Below are 27,238 nucleotides of genomic sequence, written 5' to 3'. Positions count from 1 at the left end.
TTCTTTAATAGTTTTAGGTCATTTCAGATGATTTATTTCTTTTTGTGAGAATTTTATAGAAATTCTCAAGAAATCCATCAATATAACCTAAATTATCAAATTTGTATTTCTTTATTATTTCTCATATTTCATTATCCTTTAATATTTGTGGATTGTATCTCTTCTCTTACTCTCTTTTCTCTTTCCCTCTCTCTCTCTCTCCCTCTCTCTTTGATTAGTCTGTCTCTAGAGATTATCAATTTTATTGATCTTTTCAATAAAACTACCTTTTGGTTTTATGGATTTTTCTCTATTAATTTCTTGTTCACTTTCATTTATATCTACTCTACTTTTTACTATTCTTCATCTTTGTATTTAATTTGCTCTTTCAAGTTTTTGTATGCCTTTTTAAAAGTAATATTTTTGCTGTGGTATTTTAAAAATATTATGAAAATAATATTTATATACATTATGAAGTGAAACTGTGTATATGCCTACCTAGTGTTCTGTCTTGAAAGTGTTTTATATATTCTAAATCTTGAAAGATTAGTGATTTCATAAATTTCTTAAGATCCCATTTGTTTAAAAAACAAGTATTTATTGAGTGGCTAAAACTTATTTTCAATGAAGTTGATACTATACCAAAGGCCATGGACTATTACAGCCAATATTCTAGTGGGGCTTGACAGAAAACATAAAAATAAAATACATATACATTACTTCAGTGGTGATGAGTACTACAAAATAGTGTAAGATAAATGAATAGAAAAGGCAATGCTATTTTATTATAGGATGGCAGGTAACATGAGAAGTTACCTGCTTCAAATTTCAAAGCAGTTCTAACTAGGTTTTGCAATGTTTAAGTAAAAGAAAACAAAACAAACAAACAAACAAACCACAAGCAAAAACTTTTAAAAGTACTTTAATTAATCCCTTCTCTCTTAGCCTCCGAATTTACAGACCAAAGGACACTGACATTTTGATTCTAATCAATCAATTTATATATTTTTATTTACGGTTTTGGTGGTTTATTGATTGCATTGAGTGACACTACACTGAAACCTTGAAGCCTGCAGGAATTGTTAGGGATTTAATCAAATCTGAGCTAAAAGAATAGAAGTGGCAATGGATGAGGGCTCAGACTCTAGAGATACTTCAAAAGAAAAGTCTGTGTTTTTTCACCTCTGAGAATGATGTTCACTGTGGATTTGTTGTTCATGGCTTTTATTACGTTGAGGTAGTTTCCCTCTAAAACCATAATTTGAAAAGATACATGCATCCCAATGTCCAATGCGGCACTATTTACAATAGCCAGGACATGGTAGCAACCTAAATGTCCATCAACAGAGGAATGGATAAAGAAGATGTGGTACATGGATACAATGGACTATTACTCAGGCATAAAAAAACACAAAATAATGCCATTTGCAGCAACAGGGATGGACCTAGAGATTGTCATGCTGAGTGAAGTAAGTCAGACAGAGAAAGACAAATATCATATGATATCACTTATATGTGGAATCTAAAAAAAAGGGTACAAATGAACTTATTTACAAAACAGAAATAGAGTCACAGACGTAGAAAACAAGCTTATGGTTACCAGGGGATAATGGGGTGGGGAGGGATAAATTGGAAGATTGGGATTGACATATACTCACTACTATATATAAAATAGATAACTAATAAAGACCTACTGTATAGAACAGGGAACTCTACTCAATACACTGTAATAGCCTGTATGGGAAAATAATCTAAAAAAGAGTGGATACATGTATATGAAACTGATTCACTTTGCTGTACACCTGAAACTAACACAACATTGTACATCAACTATACTCCAATAAAAATTAAAACAATAAACCCCCCCCAAAAAAAGAATCAGTGGTGTTTGGTGCTATAAAGAACTGTTCCTACTTTCCTGTCTGCCCCTCACCCCCACCCTGCCCCTGGCTGCTTGTAATTACTACCAAGTTTTAAGTTTGGTTTGCTAGGAAATGGTGTTTCCAATTTAAAAACTCGAAAGCCACCCTACTATCTAAATAATTTTTGTGTGTTATAAGAAAATAATATTGCACTTGAAAATAAGACCTGAATTCTAGTCCGGTGCATAAGAATTGCTCTCCCTAGATCCTATGCCAATACATTCAGGGGCTGCTATAAGATTAACAATGGTAATTGGCAAATCTTGAGAAACTGTCTTGGTAGAGTTTTTTAAGATATGAGTAACAGAGAAAAACATGTTCTTAACAGCTAAGAAGCCAATAAACAAAAGTTGTTTTATATTTATGTATATTTGTGTCCTTATCTTAGAAGTCATATAATTTTAAGATTTAGGAAACACAAACATTTATAGATGAAATCTTAATAAATGCAGCTTATAAACAGTTTAATGTTCTGTTATTAGAACTTCCATTCATTCATTTGTTTTAAAAATCATCTATGGTTAGGTCCTCATCAATTTTTCATATTTACAGATGGCATAGGACTTGTTTCACAATTTTCCCTTCTTCGGAAATGATCATTTATGGAAAAGTATGTTAACAAATGAGACATTTCTGGTTCTTTCAGTTTTAGCTGAAGCCCCAAGGCTGATAAATGAGGATATGTGCTCACACATTCTAAAAGAGGGGTTTCAGAACATTTGTGTAGAATTTGTTAAGGATGTATTAAAAAAAATTCATTCAAGATCATTAGAATAACACATAGCTTAGCTCCAGGAAGGATGTATCAGAAGATTTGAGGATACCAATTAATGAAAAGTTTGCAAGTATAATTTCTTTGGAGGGAATTGGAGCATTTGAGTGGGTGGTCCCCACTCCTACCTCAACCCAGTTAGGAGGGAGGCTTCAAGAAGATAATTCAGTGAGTAAAGAGGCACTAAATAGTGGGGGAGACTGACTTCTTACACTTACCTGGATGTTTGTTAAATTGCAGAATGTGTGAGCCCTGGTACCTCAAAGAACTAGAGTATTACATAGATAAATGGGTAAAGGGCACCAGAAGAGATTGTCATGAGTTATTTTTGTGTTTTTTGCTTCTTTGTTGTTTGTTTTAATATTTATGGGGCAGGGACTGGTGCTTCAATCCAACAATCAAGCTTGCTTCCATATGAAGCAGTGATTCATCATGTACCTGCCTAACAGAGGCTAATTTTCCTTTGAAATGATAGGGGTCCAGTAACAGAGAGTTAATTCAAGCCCTAACTAAATGTATATTGCTTCAAAATAAGCTGACACAGTATATCTTTTGTCAGTGATTTTTATTCCTTTACCTGCTTTCCCTTCTCTTATTCTTTGGGGTGCTTCCCATAGCCTTTTATATAAGAATGATTACTGTTTTATACTTTTTAAAACACAAAAAAAATATTTCTTTCCCTTCTGAAACAGATTAAAAATATTTTACCTGCTATTTCTGAATCGGTCTTGTTTATAGCTGAAACTGAACATGAAAGATGATCTAATCCACTTATCTTGTAAAGGACCCCCAACCTATAACTCTGCTTGAAATTTTCTTTGCTCCACATCCATGTTTCTATTTGTTATGCCTAGAAGAATCACTAGAAATTTCCTGAATGCACTGAATTTTATCACACCTTTGCACAATCCTTTTAATGCTTGTACCTGGGAAGCTTAGTAATTCTAGACAGAAATCATATAACTAGGCAGATTCATTATCATCAATCTCAAAAGGACACTCAAAATTACTTAGCAAGGTAATATTTCTATATCAAACTTGCTCTCCCACTATTGGGTAACGACTATTTCCAGTTTTTCTCTCAAAGTTCCTCTCCCAACCATTCCCATCCTCTCTCTCTCATTTATATGTATGTGTGTATATATATATATATATAAATTTGATGGTCTTGCTTGATGCAGCCTTCACAGAGTAAAAGTATTAAATATAAGGTCTCTCATTTTCCCTTCACAAAATCTGTTATTTTTGTTTTTTTTTTAATTGGGTCCTCGTTGCTCCGCATGTGCTTTCTCTAGTAGCAGCAAGCAGGGGCTTCTTTGCGGTGCGTGGGCTTCTCATTGTGGTGGCTTCTCTTGTTGCGGAGCATGGGCTCTACGAAACGCGGGCTTCCGTAGTTGTGGCACGTAGGCTCAGTAGTTGTGGCTCACAGTCTCTAGAGCACTATTCCTGTCCTTGGGATCATGTTTATTTTCTCCAAAAAAGTTATGTTCCTTTACTTATACCCACTAGGAATCTTTCCTATCATCCGTATTTTCCTCTCTACAGGATTATTTGTATCATCCAATAAACAAGCTCTGGTTTCTTGTATCTCTAAAAAGAAAATCTATTTGACTTCCTAATGACTATAGAACTGCTCCATTATTCTTCTGCTTTATGCAATTTGATGTTCCAAAGCTATTACCTATCTGAACTGTCTATTCACTCTTCAGCTTATTTCAATTTGTTTCAACCTTTGTCACTCCAATGAAATCACTCTTGCCAACAACCTTCATGTTGTCAAATTTAAGAGACAGTCTTCTGTCCTCATCATTTTCAATTGTATTCAAAATTCCTGACCCCTTTTAAAGGACTTCCTTCCCTTACTTCATCCATGCCTATTTCTCTTGCTACTCATGAGAATGATTTGCTAGCTTCTTTTTTTTTTTTTTTTGCAGTACACGGGCCTCTCACTGTTGTGGCCTCTCCCGTTGCAGAGCACAGGCTCCGGACGCGCAGGCTCAGCAGCCATGGCTCACGGGCCCAGCTGCTCCACGGCATGTGGGATCTTCCCGGACCGGGGCACGAACCCGTGTCCCCTGCATCGGCAGGCGGACTCTCAACCACTGCGCCACCAGGGAAGCCCCTGATAGCTTCTTAAAATCAATCATATCATGAAATAGCATAGAACTTTGGACTATGTCATAGATTCACTCGTCATTCTACACTGTCTAACTGATGTCATCTATTCATGCTGCTTTAGGATTCTTAGTAACATCTACATACTGATATTTCCTTGCTATCTCTGAACTTTAATTATGTTCACCTATGAACTTAACATACCCACTTGTAAATCACTAAGTCATTTGAAGTTTACAATCTCTAAACTGAACTCTTATTTTTTTTCCCTCAAAACCTCTGGACTTCCACACTTAATTAAATATAATTATTTACCCTAATTTCATGATGTTCAAGCTGAGGAAATTAGGGATCATCCTTTTTTGTTTTCTTACTTTCCACATAAAATATCATTGGACACTGAGACTTTGAGTGTCCAAGACCCAAAAGATATCTTGAGTCTGTCTAGTTCACTGCTATCACCATAGTCTAAGTCTCTACCATCTTAAAACCAGACTGCTGCACTGGCCTTCTAACTAAAACTTGTTTTCTTCAATCCACCTATCTAAAGTATAAAGCATGATGTACTGAAAATATAAATTGAATCAGCTCTCTCTCTCAAAACTCTTTACAGCTTCCCATAATAGGTAGGTGACCTACATGAGTGAAGAAGCCTAGGAGTGACCACTGTGAACCAGAGAGTTTGCTTAGCCTAAAGGGAACATCTGTTAATTGGTTCTAGTAGATGTCGCAATGAAGGTACATTGGTTTTAGCTGCCAAATCTAAAAAGGGAATACAAAAACGTGTGTGCACGCGCACGTGTGTGTGTATGTGTGTGTGAAATCTCCTGATTTTTAAATGTTGACTCACATATTTTAAAAACACTGTGTGTTTAAAACAAAACATATCTTCAGTGCAGATTAAGCAGAATGGCTGCCAATCTGCTTCTTCTGAATAAGAGCTCTGGTTTCCCCACATCTCCTCAACTTCATTCTACAGCTTTTCTATTGAATTCTGTGCTTTTCTTCAATTTACAGTCTATAATTTAGACTCCCTAATCTTTATTTTCCTGGAATGGCTCATCAAGCTCTTCCTCAGTGTGAGGCTCTTCCTTTCCTATAGTCTAAAGGCATAAAATTCTTCTGGTATCAATGAAAGTGGGACCTTCTTACACTGGGTGGATTCCCACTCTGACATCTTTATCCTCTCTCACAGAAGCTTAATTTTTTATTTTACTTTTTTATTTCACAGTACTTTTTAAAACTTGAGATTCATTTCATTGTTTATTGTCTTTTTTGCCATTAAATTTGAAGACCTATGGGGGGCATGTACTATGTCTGCTGTTAAGTGTTTTATTTGTTCCTGGTACAAAGCCAGGTACACAATAGGCAAACAATATATGTAGACAATGAATGTATAAACATATAAATGGTCTCTGGATTTCTCTGCCTCTCTATACCAGATTCCAATCATACTTCATACTTCCACCTCAACATTTGCCTCTGTGACCCTCATCTCCTAGCTGTCCAAAATACCATACCTCTTCTGTCTCCATGACATTCCCCATGTTCTTAAATTATAATGACTCTATTATATCTTAGCCTGACTGTGAGCATCTTGATGACTAACATCTATCAGGGTCTTGAAACATGACTGTAAGATAATCTTATGATTTGAAATCCACGAAAAGGTAATTTAACTCACTATATTCCTATTAAGTCTATTTCTAATAAACCTCATATTTTTGCAAAAAGTGAGACCAAATAAATATTAACAACTATTTCATTTATCTTATCATACTATAATAGAAGCTAGAATTAACTGAATACTTATTTGTCTTAAGCTTTATGATTACTACCATGCATACGTTATCTCATGTAATCTTTCCCTCAATCCATGAAACAAGTATTATTATCCTCGTTTTTAGATGTGATGAAACCAACTCTTGGAGAAGACAAGACAGTTTACTGCAAGGATGGGATGTGAATGAAGTTTGGTTTCAAAGCATAATGTAATATAGTGATTAAAGGGTCAGGATTTAGAATCAGGAAGTAAGAACTATCTTTTTATTCATAGGGATATTCTTTAGCACAGCATTTGTCCTTTATACAAACAATATAAAGAAGAAAAGATTGTAAATGTGTGGTATGTGTAACTATAACCATTATCATTTTTTAAATTTAATATATCATGAATATTTTGTGAAAATAAGTATTTGTGAATGTTAACTAAATTATCACTTACTATTTTATAGGATTTTTTGTATCTTTCATTTGTAAAATGTTACAGAGGACTACTGAAAATTCAAGATTTTTAAAAAATATTGTTTGATAGTGTAAGTTAATGGCTACCATATTCTACTACATACATTTTCTATGTTGTAAGTAAACTAATTTCAAATTTTAAAACAAATACTAATTTTAAGATAGAGATAAAACTTATTCAAGTTACATTTACTTCTAAAAATTACATATAAAATGTTTATAGAACATTTGCAGGAAGGTTTCACAGGCAGTACCTCATTTGAAGCTCACCATTCTATGTGGTAAATTTGATATACATGTTACAGAAGAGGAAACTCAGGCAGAAAGGATTGAATAACTTACCAAAGATCAGACAATTAATAAGCAATAGAAGTTGAATTCAAACTCATGTCTTTCAAATCAAATCCCATGATTTTTCACTTACTACATGACAATAGATTAATCATTTAAACTCCAAAAAGTATCCTAATAAATTTGAGTAGTCACTTTAAAATACTGAAATATTATTAATGGTAACACATCAATGAAATCTAGTTGCCACACTTTTAAGTCACCAGGTCTTCATCTCCATATTATTAGTTATATTTGAAGTTAAAATTAAAATAAACCTTAACAAAATAAATAATGAAATAAACAATTTAAAATCTTACCTAAAATCTGATCCAACTCTCTTCCCATTTTCTGGTTCTCCTGGATCTGGGCATAAATTGGAAGCTGTTTTAATACCTCCCTCATTTACTGGAACAACAGAAAAAAGAAAAGAAAAAAATAATCAAAACATATATGATTAGGAAAACAAGGATGATATTCATTTAAAGTTGTACATAAAATATATTCTTGTATTTTGTTATTGTAATCACTATAGTTTATATAGAGAAAGTTAAATATAGTTTGATAAACCAATAATGAGAACAAAAACATTTTTTCTATTTGTGGACATATAAGAAAGTAAGTTTCATGTTCCTATTCAATGACTTACTAATCTGAATATTAACACATTAACAATTAACATATTTTTAATTACTATCAAATAGTGAAATCTCTTGTAATGTACTCCCAGGGTATCAGTGCCAGAGTTTCCATTAATTATTGGCAGTAGAGAAGTCACTACCAGTTAGGGCAGTGTCGTTTGGGTACTTATTATTTTTAAAGTTGCAATAGAAAAATAAGACCCTGTGGAAAAAAGTGTATTACCACTTTTTATTTGATATATAACAAAGAATTCAATCTGCCAATGTGAAAGTAAAACTGTGGCACAAATTATCAAGCATGTCATTGAATTATGATATAATGATGAAAATCAAAATAAGGGTTTTACCCTTTAACAATTTCCATGACTGTGTTTTACTTAGCCATTGTACACTTTTAGCAGTTTTTTCAGAACACCCAATTATTAAAAAGATTTATTAATATTTTCAGTGAATGTGATCACAGTAAATAAATAATTCCCCAAGACAGCGCTTTTTTTCAAATGGGAAGATCATTAAACCAGATAAGGTCTGAAATATCTGAGTGATATTGTTTCATGAATTCAATCTTATAGTGAATTAGAGAGTAAGTTCTATTTTCCTCTTTATCAACCTATCTGCGTTTTAAAGAAAAGAATGGGACCTGAGTAGAGACTCTAGAGAGGGAAAAACGTAAACTTTGAAATGGTTCTTGTCCTACATTGTGGGTTGGAATCACCTCTACAGATTTTTAAAAGAATAAAGACGCTTAACTTTTATGTCTAGATATTCTAATGCAATTACTTTGGGTAGGACCCTGTGGATCTGTTTTTTGTTGTTGTTGTTTTTGTTTGATTTTTTTAATAATCCTCCAGGTGATTCTAATGTAGAGTCAATATTGGGAACCACTGGATCCCTGCATCATTTAGTTCAGATTGTCAACTTGTTCATATTGATTAGATAGCAAGATAACTCAGATGATGGCCCAACAGTCACAGCTCCGGTAAAGTTGCCATATTTTCAATTAGATATGAAATTTTGTGTTTGCACCCTTCATTCTATAAAAATCACTTTCCTAAATATCCTCAACAGTATCCTTATTGCTGCCAAATTACAAGTTCACCAATCCACACAAAGCATGTGATATTTTTGCTTTTCTTGGTCTGCTGACTTGCTAATTAATTTCTTTTTATCTTTCTGGCTTTTGTTCCTTCTTATGTTTGTTTTGGCCACTCTCTTACTTTAGCTGATATCACATACAGAGAGCAAATTCAAAGACAATGACCCATAATTCTCCATATTTTATGTTTTCCTTGTGGCTGGAAAAATTACCTCTTTGCTAAGAATTTCAAATATATAGTTTTGTCATTTTTTTTCCCCAAGCTCCGTCTTGCTCTTTCAATGACCTACTAGGTCAACCCACCAAAATTTTCATAGTCATTTCATGTGCATGCTCAAATCCAGCTTAATCACTGATGCTTTTGTTTCTCTATTATCATTCTCTTCCAATTCATCTTGAGTACTAGAACTAAACTTTCTCAACCACAGTTTTCATTACTGTCCAAATAGCCTATGATTCTAGATTTCTAAGTATATCAACTCTACTACCCACCAGCCACCAATATACATCCATAACTCAAGTCCAACAGATTCTTCATTCTTCTGCAATTTTACTGGTTAGCCATGCTTATTCCATGCTTTGTGTTTTCTCCAGGTCTCCATGTTTTCCATTTCTTCCTCTTCAGCTATCAAAATTCTATATAATTTTCAAGACTCAGCTCAAGTCCCACTTTTTTTTTTTTTTTTTTTTTGCGGTACGCAGGCCTCTCACTGTTGTGGCCTCTCCAGTTGCAGAGCACAGGCTCCGGACGCACAGGCTCAGCGGCCATGGCTCACGGTCCCAGCCGCTCCGCAGCATGTGGGATCTTCCCAGACCGGGGCACAAACCCATGTCCCCTGCATCAGCAGGCGGACTCTCAACCACTGCGCCATCAGGGAAGCCCCAAGTCCCACTGTCATGTTTTTCCAGATTTTCTAATCCCTCTTTTTACATGACATGAACAATTTTATATTTAATTTTTTAATTATTTTGTCATACTGTTAATAGTTTCATATTCCTTAGTCATATATACAAATATATTATACATTTGATAAAGATAAGGAAAAACATAATTATTTTAATATTCCCACAGGGCCTAGATGACTAATGACTTCTCAGTAAATATTTCCTAGTAGGTTGATTAAAAACAATGTGTTGTACACTGTTTTCAATGAGTATTTTTTCTATGGGAAGAACGATCCTATAACTGACTTTTGAAAATATTATAGTGTATGCTATTAAAGTGTAACTTTTTTAACATACGATAGAGATAAGAAAAAGAAGTGGCATGACTTAGGCTTTCTACACTATTATACTAAATTTATAACACAGATTATAGGTAAAAATAGATGTGTCTGTGAATACATTAGAAAATAAAAATAATAAAAAATTTCATTTTTTCCATTTCATCATCATTATTGCCTAGGTTAATATAAATTTTAACAATAGCTAAGACACAGTACTATGTGTCAGGAATTAATCTACACCCTTTACATGTATCAGCTCATTTACTCTTCACACAAATCTGAAGGGTAGCTGCTTGTATTATATGTTTCCTACAGGTGAGGAAACTGAGGCATAGAGAGGTTAAGACACATTTCTAAAGTCCTATTTCCACTTTCTGCCTTAGTCTAGGTTTCAACCTTGGCAGACTGATTCAAGAAATTCTACTCTTAACCCCTGAGCTCTCCATCCTGTACAGAAAGCTCAGAAAGGAGAAAGGGCAACAATACTTAAAATTCAAAACACTTTTCCAAATATTTTATCTTAGAATGCAGACCATATTTATAACTTTCACCATGTTCACTTAATTAATCCCAGTTCTCATGATTTAATTGTCAAATTACTTTTGTCTGTTTGAAAGTGTCCTTTAAACAGCTGTCTTTGGACACCTGCAATAGTGAAAAATTTCCCAACTTAAATTGTAAAGATAACGGGAGAGCTGCTGCATGATACATGTATTTAGTGTTCTTTAATTAAAAAATTTAAAATAAAAAATAAAGAACAAAGTATATAATCTCTTATTTTTCTGATATTTAGATGCTACATAACTGCCCATAGATAGTGACGCCAAGACATTCAAATGAAGTTAGTATCCATTCAGTCAGCTGCTTTCACTACGTAATGCCATTCAAACAACTGGACAAATATTTATCATTTTTACTTCTTTCAATTTGTAACTTGTAAAAAGAACACGCGTGCTCTTTAAAAGTTAATTACATGGACAGGGTCTTGCCTCTTGAAAAGAGCATAACTACAGGGAATATCCTTTTTGCTCTGAACTTTAAGGACAATAATAATAATAATGTTATTATTATTATTATTACTAGTACTAATGCAATATGAATCCTTTTCCCCACACATAAGTGACAAAAAGAGAGGGCAGAATTTATAGAATTAAAAAAATTGGATGAATTATCGTTTCTTATAACATTGAAGTATATTTATTATATGTGCTTATAAAATATGCTATAGGAATTTTAATTAATGTACTATATTATTGTATATTCTAGCTTAAAAATACTGTAAAATTAGTCAACATCAAAATAAAATATTGTTATTACAAGCAAGTTTCTTAAGCTTCTGATTTTACATAGCACATAATCTACTCTAAAGATAAAAATACCTAGATCCTGAAAGTCATCTTACTAAAAGTCATCTCTACATTACCTCATCCAGCTGGTAGCATCTTAGATTTTTCTTTATATTAGATTTAAAAATTTTATTCCACCTTATAAAATAGAATGCTTTGGATCTTGTTCTGAACTCCAACATCATGAATGTGGACAGAATGTAATTTTATACTAACTTTATATCCTCCAAAGAGTTGTCACATAACTCATTTAGCTTCCCAATAAAATGCTGGATCCTTGCCAACTGAGACTGTATCTTATTCACTCTTTTTACCTTCTTAGTCTAGCATGGCGCTGCCATGGAGAAGTAGTTCAAATAGAATTGCGCAATGAATGTATAATAAGAATGCATCAAAGTATGGACTTGAAGAAGATGAAATAATTTTTAAAAATACATTATGGAAAGCTCACATTGTCTTTATAATTCCACCTTAAAATTTTAGAATAGCCTAGTAGAAAAGTTGGCAAGAATAAAATGCACTCAATTCAACATTTTAAAATATAAAAATTTATTTTTATTTTTTAAATTAAAAATATTTTTTCCTTTATTTGCAAACCTACTCTCTTTGATAACAATGAGGGATGGAAAGAGACTACATAGAGTTCAGATACCAAAGTAGGAAAAAGAATCTGAATTAGCTATTTAAACAACCAAATGCTTCCCATGAACACTACTGCAGTTTCCTGAATCTCTTATTAATTTGTTTCTTAGTTAAACTTTAAAGGTGCTATTAAGGGAAGATGCAATTTGGAAATGTGTGTAGCTCATGTCCTCCATAATTATGCTCACTCCTGGAAGTTCTAGTGACTGAATCGATAGTTTTTTCAAAGAACACAAGCTTTATTATTATTTTTTTCCTTTGAAAGTTTAATGTCAGATAAAAATTGTCTCCTTTTAAAATTATTTGGCTCTGTGTTAAATTAATGATTCAAAGAGATGAAGACCGAAATGCCTACTTGATAACAGATATATAATAATGATAAAAATTAAAGCATTATAACTTTCTCTGTGATCAACCATAGAAAATATATATTTGTAACTAGCTATTAAACATTTGAGGAAAAAATGTAGGAAAATAACATAATGTTGGCTTGTTATTGTTGCTAAAAAAAATTGGCATAAATAATCTGCCTTGATGAAAGTTGAATTATTTCTATTCAAAAATAAAAATAAGAGGGCTTCCCTGGTGGCGCAGTGGTTCAGAGTCTGCCTGCCGATGCAGGGGACATGGGTTTGTGCCCCAGTCCGAGAGGATCCCACATGCCGCGGAGCAGCTGGGCCCGTGAGCCATGGCTGCGAGCCTGCGCGTCTGGAGCCTGTGCTCCGCAACGGGAGAGGCCACAACAGTGAGAGACCCACGTACCGCAAAAATAAATAAATAAATAAATAAAAATAAACATGAGAAAGCACAAGAGTATATTTTATCTCCTACATAAGCTGTAATAGATAAATGTAAAATGTATTTTAAAATTATGAAGTAAATTAACATTTTTTGCTTTATGAGTAACTTTTTTCTTTTTGTCTCATTAACTTTACTCCTGACAATTTAAAAGTAAATATTCTTTAAATTAAATATATACATATATATATATATATATATATATATATATATATATATAAAATCAGGGTTTATTTGTTTCCCCAGGTACACTGTTATGTCTAAAATTCCCTTTCTTGTTCATCCTCATAACCACTGTACAAGAACAATGAAAATAATATGTATGCCCACTAAGACAATATACCAAGTATAAAAAGTTACATACACATTTTTCTTATTGAATAAATTTGATGTGTAACATTGTGTAAGATTTAGGTGTACAGCATATTACTATGATACATTTATATATACTGTAATATTTATAATTGTTGATGATGTAGAGTTGAATACATCTTAATTTCAGTATAAATAGCCTAATTTTCCCAGGACATCTGAAAGTTTGAAGCATGAAGCATATAAAATAACATTTGTGTAACCAAAATGAGGAAAGGGTAAGAAAGTGATAGCCCATAATTCTTCTTAGATTTCCAAAATAAATAGATTAGCCAGACAAAATATTAGGAAAAAAAAGTAGTAAACGTAATTATTTAAGTCTGCATCATTTCCTTCATGTTGACATGATAAAATATGATATGTCAGAATAATTTCACCTAACAACTGTATGTTTATATTTTCTTGTATAGGAAAAATATCTTTCTCTCTGAAATGTATCAAATAATTAATATATGAAAAATACTATAGATTATTTTCCCTAAAAACTGTTATCAATTTTAAAAATATGTTTTAACACTAAAAATATAACAATAAATCATACTTATATAGCTAAATACTTTGAAATGAACTGTTTAATGCTTTCCAAACAGGTAACCCAATTTGACATTTTCCTACTGATATCTGCTATTTTTGGTTTCGTATTCTCAAATCTAACAAAATGTGAAAAATCACATTTTAAAATTAGGACACTTTAAAATATTTGATACCAACAGGCTCCAAGTTTGCTTCTTGATAAGTGAAGTAATTGCTCAATTTGTGCCATTTACTGTTACAAATACAACTCAATAAATATGTGGGTAGAATCCTTTTCTGATATAACTATAATGAATGATTTTTTTAAGAAATAGTTTTAAACTCATTTCATTAGATGATTTGGAATTGAATAAAAATAAATAATGTTAAAAATGTATTTTTGCTTAAAAGATAATATTTATTTAAAATAACTAATCTTATTTATTATCAATAAGGCATTTTAGAAGTCAGATGTGGTGTCATGAATGGCTTCTTTTAAAATTTACAATATGTATCTGCAGGAACAGTAAGGCAGGGTATTTCTACAAACTGCTATTGATTTATATTGAAAAAATGCATAGCTTTCTTATAAATCTTATTTTATGTTCATATATGGTAATATAACAATGAACATTCAAATTCAATGACCCTTAATCTGAGATTCATGGATGAACTTCAGATCATCTATAAATCCCTGAATGTTAAGCAAAATTGTGTATTGGGGCAGCACATAAATATGTGTACCTCAGTTCAATTCATGAGATTTTCAAAATAAAACAAAAATTAATTAGCTAGTTAATTCATTTATAAAATATCTGACTTAAGTGTTTATATAAATTAACTCAAATTAAAATATATTTTTCCTTAAATGAAAAATTGCTATTTAAAGAAATTTTTCCTTAGAAAAATAATTATGTTGAAATTTAGATACGTTCAAACAAAAACTCCTACAAGAAACCATTAATTTGATGATTTTTACTCATTTTTTTATCTCACATACTAGAATTAGAAAACTAGAATGCTATCAACATGCTAGATCTAAAGAGTTTTTTTCTTTTACATTTTGAAATAATCTGAGCTCCAAAGTTTACCACAATAACTCAATAACTCAATATGCATTTAAATACAAGAAAATATTGAATAATCATGCATGTTATATAAATATTAATGCAGTTAATTGGGTAAATACACAAACATTTTTATAAAACACACAAACAACACAGACACCACAAACTTCACTCTTGCACTAGAGAAAGAAACAAAAAAAAGAGTACACTCACAGATAGAAAACTTGTTGCTGTTGTCTTTCCCTGGAAACAATTTAAATCCTCTAGATTTAAAATCTATGGCCTTTTTCACTAGTTAAGAAAACAAACAAAAACATGTATCAGGATACACAAGTTTAAAATGAAATTCAAGTTAACAAATTTTGTTAGCATGGAATTATGCAAGTTAAAATAACTGCTTTCTTAAGCCTGATATAGGGTACCCAGAAGAAAATAAAGAAAAAAATAGCAATCTGATCACTAAGCAGTAAAAATACCAAGCAGTATAAAAGGATTTTAAGTGTACTATAGGGAGAATCTTGCATACATGTATAGGTACTTTTTAACACTACCCAGTTTTTATAGAAGAGCAAAACATTAACTCTTTATCATAAACTATTTGAATTCGTCAAATTTTATAGAATTAAACTAGAAAAATAAAAATACTGATACATTATAAAAGTGGGATGAATTTAAGGAGCTTGGTTTTTAAAATAAACTAGTGTACTTTTAAGGTAATTTAGCCTAATTGAAATATTAGGACACATTTAAGAAAATGACATAATTGAAAAAACTTAAAATACATTCTAGTATTTCTGCCAATAACCATTTCCTTTCATACACATTGCTTGCGAATGATCGATGTTCAGTCCATATTGTACAAAATTTATGAAAGTGAATTATAACTTTTTGGATTTCATCTAAAATACCTTGCTACTCTCTTTGATATTATTATATTAAAAATCAACATCAGAAGAGGCTGGCATATTTCACTGTGTACTATATTAAAGTAGATATGACTGGATTTGCCTTAAAAAACTTATAAATTCAATGAAGTAACTTGGAACATTTTAAAAAGTTTTTTAAGTATTTTGGATGAAGGAAAAAAGTATTATTTCCTTTTAAGTATAAATTATTTTATTAACTACAGCTGCTATATAATTTTTAAAGGGATAAACTATAGTTCAGAAGACTACTTTCTACTTTATTTAAAATTTTAATGACACCAAGTGAAATAAAGAAAAACTATTTAATTAAAACCTCACCCCACTAATTTAAAATGTTACGTAATCTGATCTAATGAGATATTTAAATAACAATTATTTTCTTTAAAAAAAGCACATGAACAAGACTCCAAGGGATATATTTAGCTTCCTCAATTACAATTTGAATTTTTTACATAATGCATTTTATGAGGTTTATAGGTAGAAATGATAAATTGAAACATTTAGGCAATTAGGTTTTGTTCACTTCGTGAATTTGAAAAAAGCAAAACTGATTTTTTTTAGTTTAAAATGATCATTTCACTAAATCTTACTTGCCATTGTACCCAATTAATGCAACTTAAGGATATTTTACTGCCTTTGAAACATTTTAAGGTGATTTTTTTCTTGTCACTACCTTCAAAAGTAGAGAGGTAGAGGCAGAGTCTTATGGCTTACTGAAATACACAGCTGTAAACTATCTATACATAGTACATATAAAAAATATGAAAATGATCATTGGAGTAGGATTTAAGATACCTGATTCTTAGCAATTAGTGGTTGTTGATTTTTGGACAAGAGTCTGCCTTTTTACCTGTCTCTTCTCTTAAAATAAGTAGCTAGGACTAGATGACTGCTCAGTTGCTTTACAATTTTGAGATTCTTTATCTGAGGCCCTTTATTTACAGTGAAAGAATGACTACATCTCTCTCAAGTTATGTTTTTCGTTGTAATTCTTTTCCACACCCCAGCCCCCAAGGTAAGCTAAAGTTTAGTCCTACTGTTGTATTTGGTTGGCTGCTCTAAATTTAGTTCTGCCACTTGTAAATTTTCCTGCTGCCTGAAAATTATTTTTAACAAAATTTACATTTTGTATTTTGAGGCATAATTCTAGATTCTCCAAATCCAAACATGAATTATAAGTAGGAATTCTACCTCTACTTTTCTCTGCATTATAAGATTTGACTTTAAGTATTACAAAGGGGTTGGAAAATTTCATAGTAGTCTTAACACAAATCTGGAATTCTTAATTTTTTTTTTTTAATGAAAAGATTGTAAACCCAAAGGAGAAAATTGAAGAAGAAAAATCCAGAGGGTCAAAGAGCTCAGTTACTAGAAATAAAGGATTTTGAAAACAACTGTGTGTGTGTGTGTGTGAGTGTGTTTGTATAAACTAGGTTTATGTAATGGGCTTATATCTAAATTTGACTATTTGGTTGGTGAGGTCAGGGACAATACCTAGCTAAGAAAATGTCATCTGAGACCAAGAAGTTTTAAACAGTTTCCTGGTTCTGAAGGGACCTAACCTTATTTTTATTTATTTATTTTTTTGCAGTACGCGGGCCTCTCACTGCTGTGGCCTCTCCCGCTGCAGAGCACAGGCGCTCTGGACGCGCAGGTTCAGTGGCCATGGCCCATGGGCCCAGCCACTCCGCAGCATGTGGGATCCTCCTGGACCGGGGCACAAACCCGTGTCCCCTGCATCGGCAGGCGGACTCTCAACCACTGTGCCACCAGGGAAGCTCCTAACCTTATTTTTTAAAAGCATCTGTTTGTCAATTTAAATTGAAGAAAAGTGAAAAGTATAAATAATTGTAATACAGATGCAGAAGATGGAAAACCAGGAGAATAACTATTTTAGGAGATAAAAAGGAGTGAACAGAAAATAATGTAAAATTTAAATTCACCCAAAACTTTAAAATATGTTAAACAGGAAACACATACTTTAGATATTTTTATAATTTCAATATAAAGAGCATACAGCATATCTCTTCTTGAATAAATTGAAAGGACAAATACTGTAAGCACCAATTGCAAGATGCTGCTCTAAATCATAAATCAGTGAAATGTTAATTCTCAAATATATGCCATAAAAACATATATTATGTATTACAAGGTATATGTATTAAGTACCAACATGACATCAAGCAATGGCGCTTCTAGTGATCCCATTTAACTTATAAAATTTATAAAATTAACCTGACCTTTGTAACAAGTGTATTCCAGTTATAAGCATGTCAAATTTATTTTATCATAAAGATATTAAAATGTTGTGGTATTTTACATAATTTTATAAATATTAAAAGACAGTGTGCTGTTTGTGTCGATTCCTTCCACTGTACTGTGAGTTTCTCAAAAGCAGCAACATTATTTTACTCAAGTAGTACTATGATTGAATGAATATATGCTATATTGTAAATTCTGATTTAACTAAAGGTATTTTGTTTGGAGGATTTCCTTTGTTAATCATGAATTAGGAAGGAAAGAAGTGATAAAAGAATGAATGTTCAAGATGAAGCACCTTCATGTGTAAAGCTATTTTAAATACATAAAAATATGTATGTTCTAATAAATTTTTAATACATTTCATTAAATGCAAGACATGTAGACATATGTGCCAAGATCCCTTTCCTTTATTTTCTTCTGCTTTTCACTTTTCACATGCTAACAATTTTGTTCATTTTTGTTTATTACTCTTTTGGTTTGACTCATGCTTAGCATAATGAAAATACTTTATAATATAGAAAATGTCTGGCAGAAAGGAATATACTAGGCCAACAATCAAATCCATCTGTTTAGTTGTAAGTCCCAGACACTAGGGAAAAACATTTTGTTTCTGTAATCCTCATTTAAGCAGTTTAAAGCACTGTAGAGGATTATAAGTGTACTATTTTCCAGATCAATTATTGTTCAGTTATGTTCAAAAAGAATTTGAATTTTAAAAACTTACAAAAAACTGATGGTGACTGATAAACCTCATCTAACTTCCAGGTTAATTGGCTAAAGTCACTTAATTAAAAGTCATCTAACTTCCAGGTTAATTGGCTAAAGTCACTTAATTGAAATTATTTAAATTACAATGCCTTATTATAAAGATTAATCATATATGCACATACATGGATAAATTGCTAGATTTTGTTTCAAATGTCAACACTTTTTTTGTGAAACAGGTGGCATATGAATTTATTTTTATGTTGAAGAATCTCTGTTAGTAGGAACAAAGCGCTGGTGCCATTCTTTAACATTAGGAAACTGACCACAATACACAGATGCACTAAAGGGAATTCAACCATCACTTGGAGGCTTAGAAAACATGACCTTTACGTGGTCTGTCTATCACCCAGCCTCTAAAACTTAAAGTCATAAAACATTCCCCAGCTTCAAGTTCCTTATTTTAAAATTGATAGACTCTTCACTACATAATCTCAAAAGTCACACACCAATATTTTTTTATTCTATTTCACTCCTATATATATACAGTGAAAATCTGTAATTTTTCAGAACATTTATCTTTAAAAAAGAAGAAACAGACATGTTTAATATTAGTGGGCAGAATATTTTTTTCATTGGAAAAAACTACTTTAGATTTGTATGGGACTCCTATAGAAAAACATTGGCACTATTTATTAAATGTTATCAGAACATCTAAAAGCCCTTTCATTTTCTACTTAAATTATATTCAAATACAACAATAAAAATAAAACAAATGAGACATTCTGTTTATTATCTTAATCTTCCAAATTTGTATTTATTTTGACAATAACTTATCTTGCAAGTGGTAGTAGCTGCATTATAAATCTACAATTAAGTGAGAATATGATGGTCCCTGAGAAAAGGAAAATAATTTATTTTGAGAAAGTCATTTGTATCCTACTGATTTATTTTTGTTATTTTTGCTTCAACTTCTCAAATGTACAATTCCTTTCTCTTCTTTTAAACTGTTTTTGACATCATGCTATCTATATAATTCCTATTTTTTATTTTGAATTAAGTATCATCTTTATCTTTATACTTAATAAATAAACTATACTAATAAAATAAATTTCATCAGTTTTTGTTTTGGTTATTAAAACTAATGTGTGCTCATGTGTGCGTGTGTGTGTTCCATTTTGAGAACATGGCACATCTCACCATTGACAGTAGATCCATTTACATGCGTATTAGAATATATAATCAATCACTTGCTAAGGGATTTTATATAGATCTAGATAATGTTAAAACACAGTGTGTTATTTGTGACATTTCTCTCACTGGACCAGGAGTTGGGAAACCTGTATTCTAGTCCCACAAGACATGGAACAAGTTGTTTAACTTCTCTATACATTCCTAAGAGATTCATTCATTTACCCATAAGTATTTAGGTGTAGAATTTAGAGCAAAGGAAGCAGAAAAGACTAATTAATCAGAATTCTCGAATTCTCAATTCTATCTCAAAGATTAAAATGTTTTTAGAGATTCTAAAAGTATTTTACTATGTTCAGAGGAAAAGTTTTGTTTGTTTGAAAGTAAATTGTGGCTCCATGTCACAGGCCTAAAGGCACTAAAATTTAACACTTTTTTTCTACATCCTGTACTGGCAGAACTCTTCTTCAGAACATATTTAGCATGGAAGCGGCTATTTGGTCACTCCATCCATATTATCCTTAGAAGAAGAAATATCAAGAAACTACACTGATGCCAGGAAAAACTAGGTAGTATTCTTGTGGTGTCTGCTTTACTATCTTTCATATAAGAGTTACCACTGGATACAAATTTCTGAGAAAAGAATATTTGCTTTATAAATGTTGCTATAGTATAATTTTAGAAAATGATTAAGGTATGCTGCAAGTAAATCATATTTCTGAACTACACAGTAAAAAAAGGTATAATAGAAAATTCAACAGCATATTAGTAAGTGGTTCATGAGTCTTTGTGAAAAATATTTTATTTTAGAATATGTTAAAATAAAAGAAATAATACTGGCCTTCATTTGATGAGAAAATTAGTGGTGCAATGAAATATGTTCAACAGCACTGCAAATTCATTTGTAAAGACATATATTAGGGATATGCAAGATCCAAAATATTCTCAAATTTAAAATGACAGACCAATTAATTTTAAAAGAAATGGTGTATATTCAATTTTATAATTACCTAAAATCTAATGTTTCTGCCTTTTAAAAATCACTAGAGATAAGTAATATGGTTTAGACACTCCAGTATTTTTTTAAGTCCTAAACGTCTACTTATGCTACCCTGCTAGTTTGTGGCTAGCACTTACTCTTGCATATTGAATATGTAAGTATAAAATTTATATGACACCCTATTTTTAGTTGAAAGAAAATTTACAATTATACATTGCACCATATACTTAAATTCTAAAATAAATTCTAAGAATCAGGACATGGCAAAAGTTCAGTAAATGTTAGTTATTTTATTATTATTTATAATTTTAAGATCTAGTCAGTTTCAGATGTCATTCCAATTGGGGATGCACTATACTAAAATTTTTCAACTACTTTGTGTTATGTCTTTTTCACTGTGTAGGGATGTTATACAAATTCATAAACTCTCCCTGGATTTCCAACTTAAATTTTATTTTTTATATAAAGTTATAAACCTCCCCAAATTCTTTGGTCAAGACAGTAAATTTAGTATAAATGTATAGAAACACACACACACACACACACACACACATATATAATCATATTAGTTTATATGAACACGTGTCGTTATTCAGCATACTTTAAGGTGTTCTTGTAACAGGCCCATTTGCACTTTTACAAAAGAGGATTCTAAGGTTATAACATCTCAAAGTTGTAACAAGACCAGCCTAGACCCCAAATCTTTGAAATCTTACTTTTCAACCACTTCAGACTAAGGAATAAGTCTAAAATTTTTACTTGGAAAACTGAACAGAGTTGCAAGTGTGAAAAGGAGACATCATATTTTATAAAATCAATTTGTTAATTTTCACAGGTCTTCTAGATTGAATTAATTTTGTTATTTTTTATTTAAGAGACAGTAGATGCTAATGAATAAAGATGCTAAATTCTGTATGTGGGCTTTCTTCCCTTCCAGAAATGGAACAACTTCAGAAATCCATAACACTTACGTAGGTACCAGCAGATGCACCAGCAATGCTTGGCGTAACAGGTCTTACAGTTATGGTGTGCAGTAAAATGTCAGGATTATAAGAAAAATGTGGAATTTTATATATTCTCTTTAGGGATTCTTATAATTGGCATATTAAAAGTCACCATATGGGAAGAGTTACCATTGGTATGGTTCACGAATACTTTCAACACTTTTAAAACTGTCTCAGTCATCAATTTAATGAAATTTCAATCCTCATTTTCTGACAGCTTCAAATGAACTATTTTTAATCATCTTTAGTCCTGCAGTTAAATATTAAGATCCACTCAATTCAATCATTTTCTTATGTCCTTTTTTGTTTTGATAGCTCATATTTTTTGAATGGTAATTATTTCATGCTTGTTTTATTTTAATTTCTGTTCTCTTTTCACTAATTAATTTTACCAAATATAATTTTACTATAAAGTGTAACATGAAAAATGATAATACTCAATTTTTCTTTTTTTTTATGATTAGAATGACTCTCACTTTCACATGAATGCCTTAGAGAACATGAAGATTAGGCAAAACTTCTCAAATGACCTCAAGAACAAAAATATACCTGCAAGTTTATAATGTTTTCTAATTCAAAATAAATGAGGTAATTTTATGTCACATATTTGTTTTATGCACAATGTCACAGATCACTTATCTACAATGTAATGCCTTCCAATACGAGACTAATTGGGAAAGAAGCCAACTGCTTGAATAAGAGTGACCACGGTTCATGAGTATCATGACTGACGGCAGTGGAATATATTCTTCCATTACAAATTTAAGAACACTGAATAATTTTAAATATAACATCCAGAAAATGTTATTACTTTAATAAGTAACAATATTCCTTCATCCTTCTGATTTCAGATTATTATATTTTATCCAAGTTTTTCATGAAGGCTTGGTATCACTACCTGGATTGTTTTAAATAAGCATAGATGGACTCTGACAGTGTATCTGATACAGGGTTATGCTGCTAAATTCATGGCTATTGAAGACAGCAAAGCACTCTCATCATAATCCATCTATGTTTTCCTCATAGCCCAACTATATTGTCCACACGCCTTTCCAGACCTATTCTCCTCCTTGTTCTTTGTACAGAGGTTGATCTGCGTAGGCTACATCCTGCTACACAAACTGTGGCATTACACTAGCAGCACTGGCATCACCTAGGAACTTGTTAGAAAAGCATATTATCAAGCCCCATCCCAGACTTAATGAATTAAAAATTACAGTTTAACAAGACCACTACGTGATTCTTATGAACATTTAAGTTGAGATGCTCTAGACTCTATGAACAGACTCTCTGATCCTCTGGAGAATTCCAGCAGGAGGATGGAGGGAGGGAGGAAAGTAAGATCGGGATTATCCTGCAGGGTCCCTCCCATTATGTTGACTGGAAATGTGCCCTTAACTGAAGGCTACCAGTCCTTTCATGCCAGACATATACATTTCTCTCTGTCCAACATCTCTCCCCTCCCTTATCCCAGTTGGTTGGAAAGGTGACAGCCCAGCTGCTACTACCCTAGCTGCATGATCCCTTGTGGTTCCTTTACATCAGCTCATTTAGAAATAATCCCTTTGTAAGTAAACCTTCCTTGAATTAGCCCATGTTCAACTGTTTCCCAAAGGACACTAATTGATATACCACTGGCACAAGAAAATCATTAGAAATTTGATTTTTCAGATACTATATTAAACACCATCTCTTAAGTTGTCTATAATGACTCACATACTTAAACAGATAATATCTAAGTAGAAATAGGGATGGTTGTTGCTCATCATTCTACCATTGGTTGCTTACTTGTTTCCTAGGGAATATTTTGAAATCTAGATCACACATCTTATGTTCTTTTCTAGCAATTATCTCCTCAAGAAGCACAGGAATTCACAAGGAGAGAGGAGATAGTGAGTTGGCTGTCTTGAGGTTGGAGAGTAATTGAAACAAGGGTAAAACTGGCAAGGAAAAAAAAAATGTGGGACTAACAGAAACCCAAGATAAACTGGATGTTGCACATTATTTTAGTAACAACTTAAACATGAGATCTATATGAACAGAGCTAAATACAGCTGTATATATCAGTTGTTTCCATAATTCTCTATCAATATTGCATTAGACTATATATTTTATTTCTAAGGAAATAAGCTATGTAAGAAATTTAAAACTCTGTGCTGATCATTTCCTTAATTTGTTCACCTATCTTTACCCAATAAAATTTTTATGTAACTATAGCATATTTTCTTCTTGTAAAGACTCAAGAAGGGGACAGTATCATTTATTGGTTGTGTGTCTAAAGCATAGGTACTCTGCCTACTGTCTTATTTAAACCACAAAATAGCCACTCAAAATGAGATTATTTCCCTCCTTTCTGTAGATTGCCCAATACATACACTACTAAAATATATTCACTCATTTGACTTTGAACTACACCCATTCTAGCAACTACACCACCACCTGACTATGAATAACAGCATGCCATATATCCAATCAGAACTCCCAAGTGTATGCCCTGGGAAATCACAAATAGATTGGATTAGTATACCCTATCCTCATTTTTTTTAATGCAATGCTAATAATAGATAAATTTAAGTAGTCAATAAGATCTGATTTTAAGCATGGTTTACTTTAGTATGGAGCAGAACCAGCTTCATTAACTGAATTTAATACTGAATACTGAATAACATTAATTGTTAACTGATAGTGCCAGACATAATCCCATGGCGTGAAGCTTCTTAAAGGCTTATTTTAAAAGTATAAACAGATGAATAAAAAGGTGTAGCAAAAGTCAACTGCTAGATGAAACTCAAATTACCATACAGTCTTTTTAGTAAATCAACTTTGGCTGCATTTCTTTCTAATAGTAAAGTTCAGGAGAGCTGATGATCACTGCCACCCCCCACCAACACCCTTCTCCGGATGTAAGCCAACTAAATGAAAATTTTCTAACTTCTCTGGACTCTGGATAAAATCAATTTAGAAATTTCTCACACTTTAATCTCATTTGGTATTATTAAGAAATGCCATTTGAAGACTATTTTAAACAACAAACAATCAAACATCAACACTAAAAAACAATAGTCCATGATTTAGAATACAAATGACGATTACATATGAAGAGAAAAATATACCGTATGATCTACCCAAACTTAACACCATGCTGCTCTGCCATATATGAAGGTTCTTCTCTTCCTAAAATTGTAAAGCTTAATTATGTGATTTCACTCCGTGCACAGCAGGGTAGCCATATGCTCTAGAAAACTACATGCAAGGGAAGCAGCTTGTTGCAAAAGTGGGTGAAAATACCCTGAAATAAGTCCGAACAAGATAAAAATGTCTCTAATATAGGACCATTTTTTCATTCTCCAAAAGGCAGAGGAGTCCACTTTGGCACGAGCTTTGAGCACAAATAGGAAGTCTAGCCCCTTCAAAATATTTTAACAAGTAAAAAAGATATTAAAAGTCACAAAGCTCACATTGTGATCATCTCATTCACAGGCAAAATAATTAGCTCTGATAACCATTTGGGGAAATCAGTTACACATAAAACCATTGCCATCTCTGTCCTTTAAAGTTAAGACTCCCCTTTTAAGCTCTACATATTATTATTATTTCCCCTTGTTTGCTCATTCTGTAAAAAATGAGAAATAATATGTTAATATAAAGAATAAGCTATCAAAATGTCTGATTAATGATTATTGGTGGGCATAACAGTGGGGTAGAAAATCTGAAAAAATACAATTTATGAAATAAGATCACTGTTACAAGATGATGGCTGCAGTTAATGCTAAAAGATATACGCTTCCTAAGATTTACTTAAAGGAAAACAAAAACACTGGGTCATCAGAAGTTGTTAAAATCTCTGCAAAGGAATAATTCAAAAGCACGCCTTAAGGAGTAGCACTAAATAAAACTGTTAAAATGATTATTTGCAGATACGTCATTTGTGAAAAAAATAATTTTCACTGCTTGATATTGTCATAAAGATCCTCAGCCATTTGGAGTATTTTTATCCAATACCTTTTAAGATTGCATAAATCTGTTACCGAGTACATTCTAACATATTATTTTTTCTCTTCTTTCTCCCTAAAAATAACGTATTCAATAAAATGTAAAAGAATTAGAAATATAAAAACATATTTACTGTTATGAATGTCTTCACAATTTCACAAATGTGATGAAATGTGAAAATGAAATATGAAGATGATATTCAATAAATAATTACGTATTTAAATCATAAATTGATACATTTCTGGACATGTATTTTTAAGTTGCTACAAATATCAACATTAACACAATTTTCCACAAAATAATATGATTAAGAAAAAAGTCAAGAGAACAGTGAAAAAAACAACAAAAAAGGACAAGATATTGACAAAGAACGCAATAGTCAATATTTATATGTAGTACACCCATCTAAAGGTTAACAGTTCCCTATCTGTTAAATATGTGTTTACTTTAACAATGTCAAAGTTCTTACATAAAAGTCTAAGAGTTCATTTAATAAATGAAAGTATCTTACAAAAATCATATGTAATTAAATTTTAAAATGTCATAAATTTTCTATTCTGTTATTATGATAAACATGCATGAAAATCAATACATCAGTTACTCTCATAAAGGACATGGGAATTCAAGCAGGCAAGTGCAATTTCGTCATTTATATAAAATAGAAGATAATGCTTATTTATTCAATCATGAAAATTTTTGATTTGGCAATCAATTTTTTATCCTTATTTTCATTATGTTTTGTTCCTGTCTATCAGACTTTCAAAGATTTGAAACATGGTAAATAAAGGGAAAGTAAAACCTTGTTTTTTCTGTTATTCAATAACACACTTTAAAAATATCATTTTAAGGTGTAGATTTAGGGTAAAAATTAAAAGTAATAAATGAGTTAAAATCTGACTTGGGAATGCTTTTATCATTTATTCATACATTAATTGATTTTTTTCCAGTAAAATCATAACTAATGTAATCTGCTCAGTCGTTCCTAAGGGTTAACAGAATTAATTACTGTCATTAAGGTTGATCTGGAAAATCCATCTGCCCTAAAATATCCTTTCCACTCATTAATTTCCCACCATTAGAGTCATTCTTACAGA

The 27,238-nt window shown here is 31.7% G+C and overlaps 1 protein-coding gene across 3 annotated transcripts in view; it reads right to left on the bottom strand.

Annotated features, from left to right (window-relative positions):
* CSMD3 (CUB and Sushi multiple domains 3) overlaps positions 1 to 27,238 on the bottom strand; it is a gene marked incomplete at both ends in the record, with an annotated part of 1,078,626 nt that overhangs the window by 646,755 nt on the left and 404,633 nt on the right. For 2 of the 3 annotated variants that reach the window (XM_082674966.1, XM_082674967.1), the window contains 2 exons: positions 7,683 to 7,770; positions 15,277 to 15,354. In XM_082674966.1, the coding sequence (XP_082531092.1) occupies positions 7,683 to 7,770; positions 15,277 to 15,354 (166 nt within the window). The remainder of the gene's footprint in view (positions 1 to 7,682; positions 7,771 to 15,276; positions 15,355 to 27,238) is intronic. The other variant, XM_082674968.1, reaches the window with a different exon arrangement.

The sequence above is a fragment of the Grampus griseus genome (assembly GCF_964374135.1).
Source record: "Grampus griseus genome assembly, chromosome: 17".
Taxonomy (NCBI): Eukaryota; Metazoa; Chordata; class Mammalia; order Artiodactyla; family Delphinidae; genus Grampus; species Grampus griseus.
Note: the sequence above shows the minus strand (reverse complement) of the source record. Positions and strands in the feature narration are given on the sequence as shown.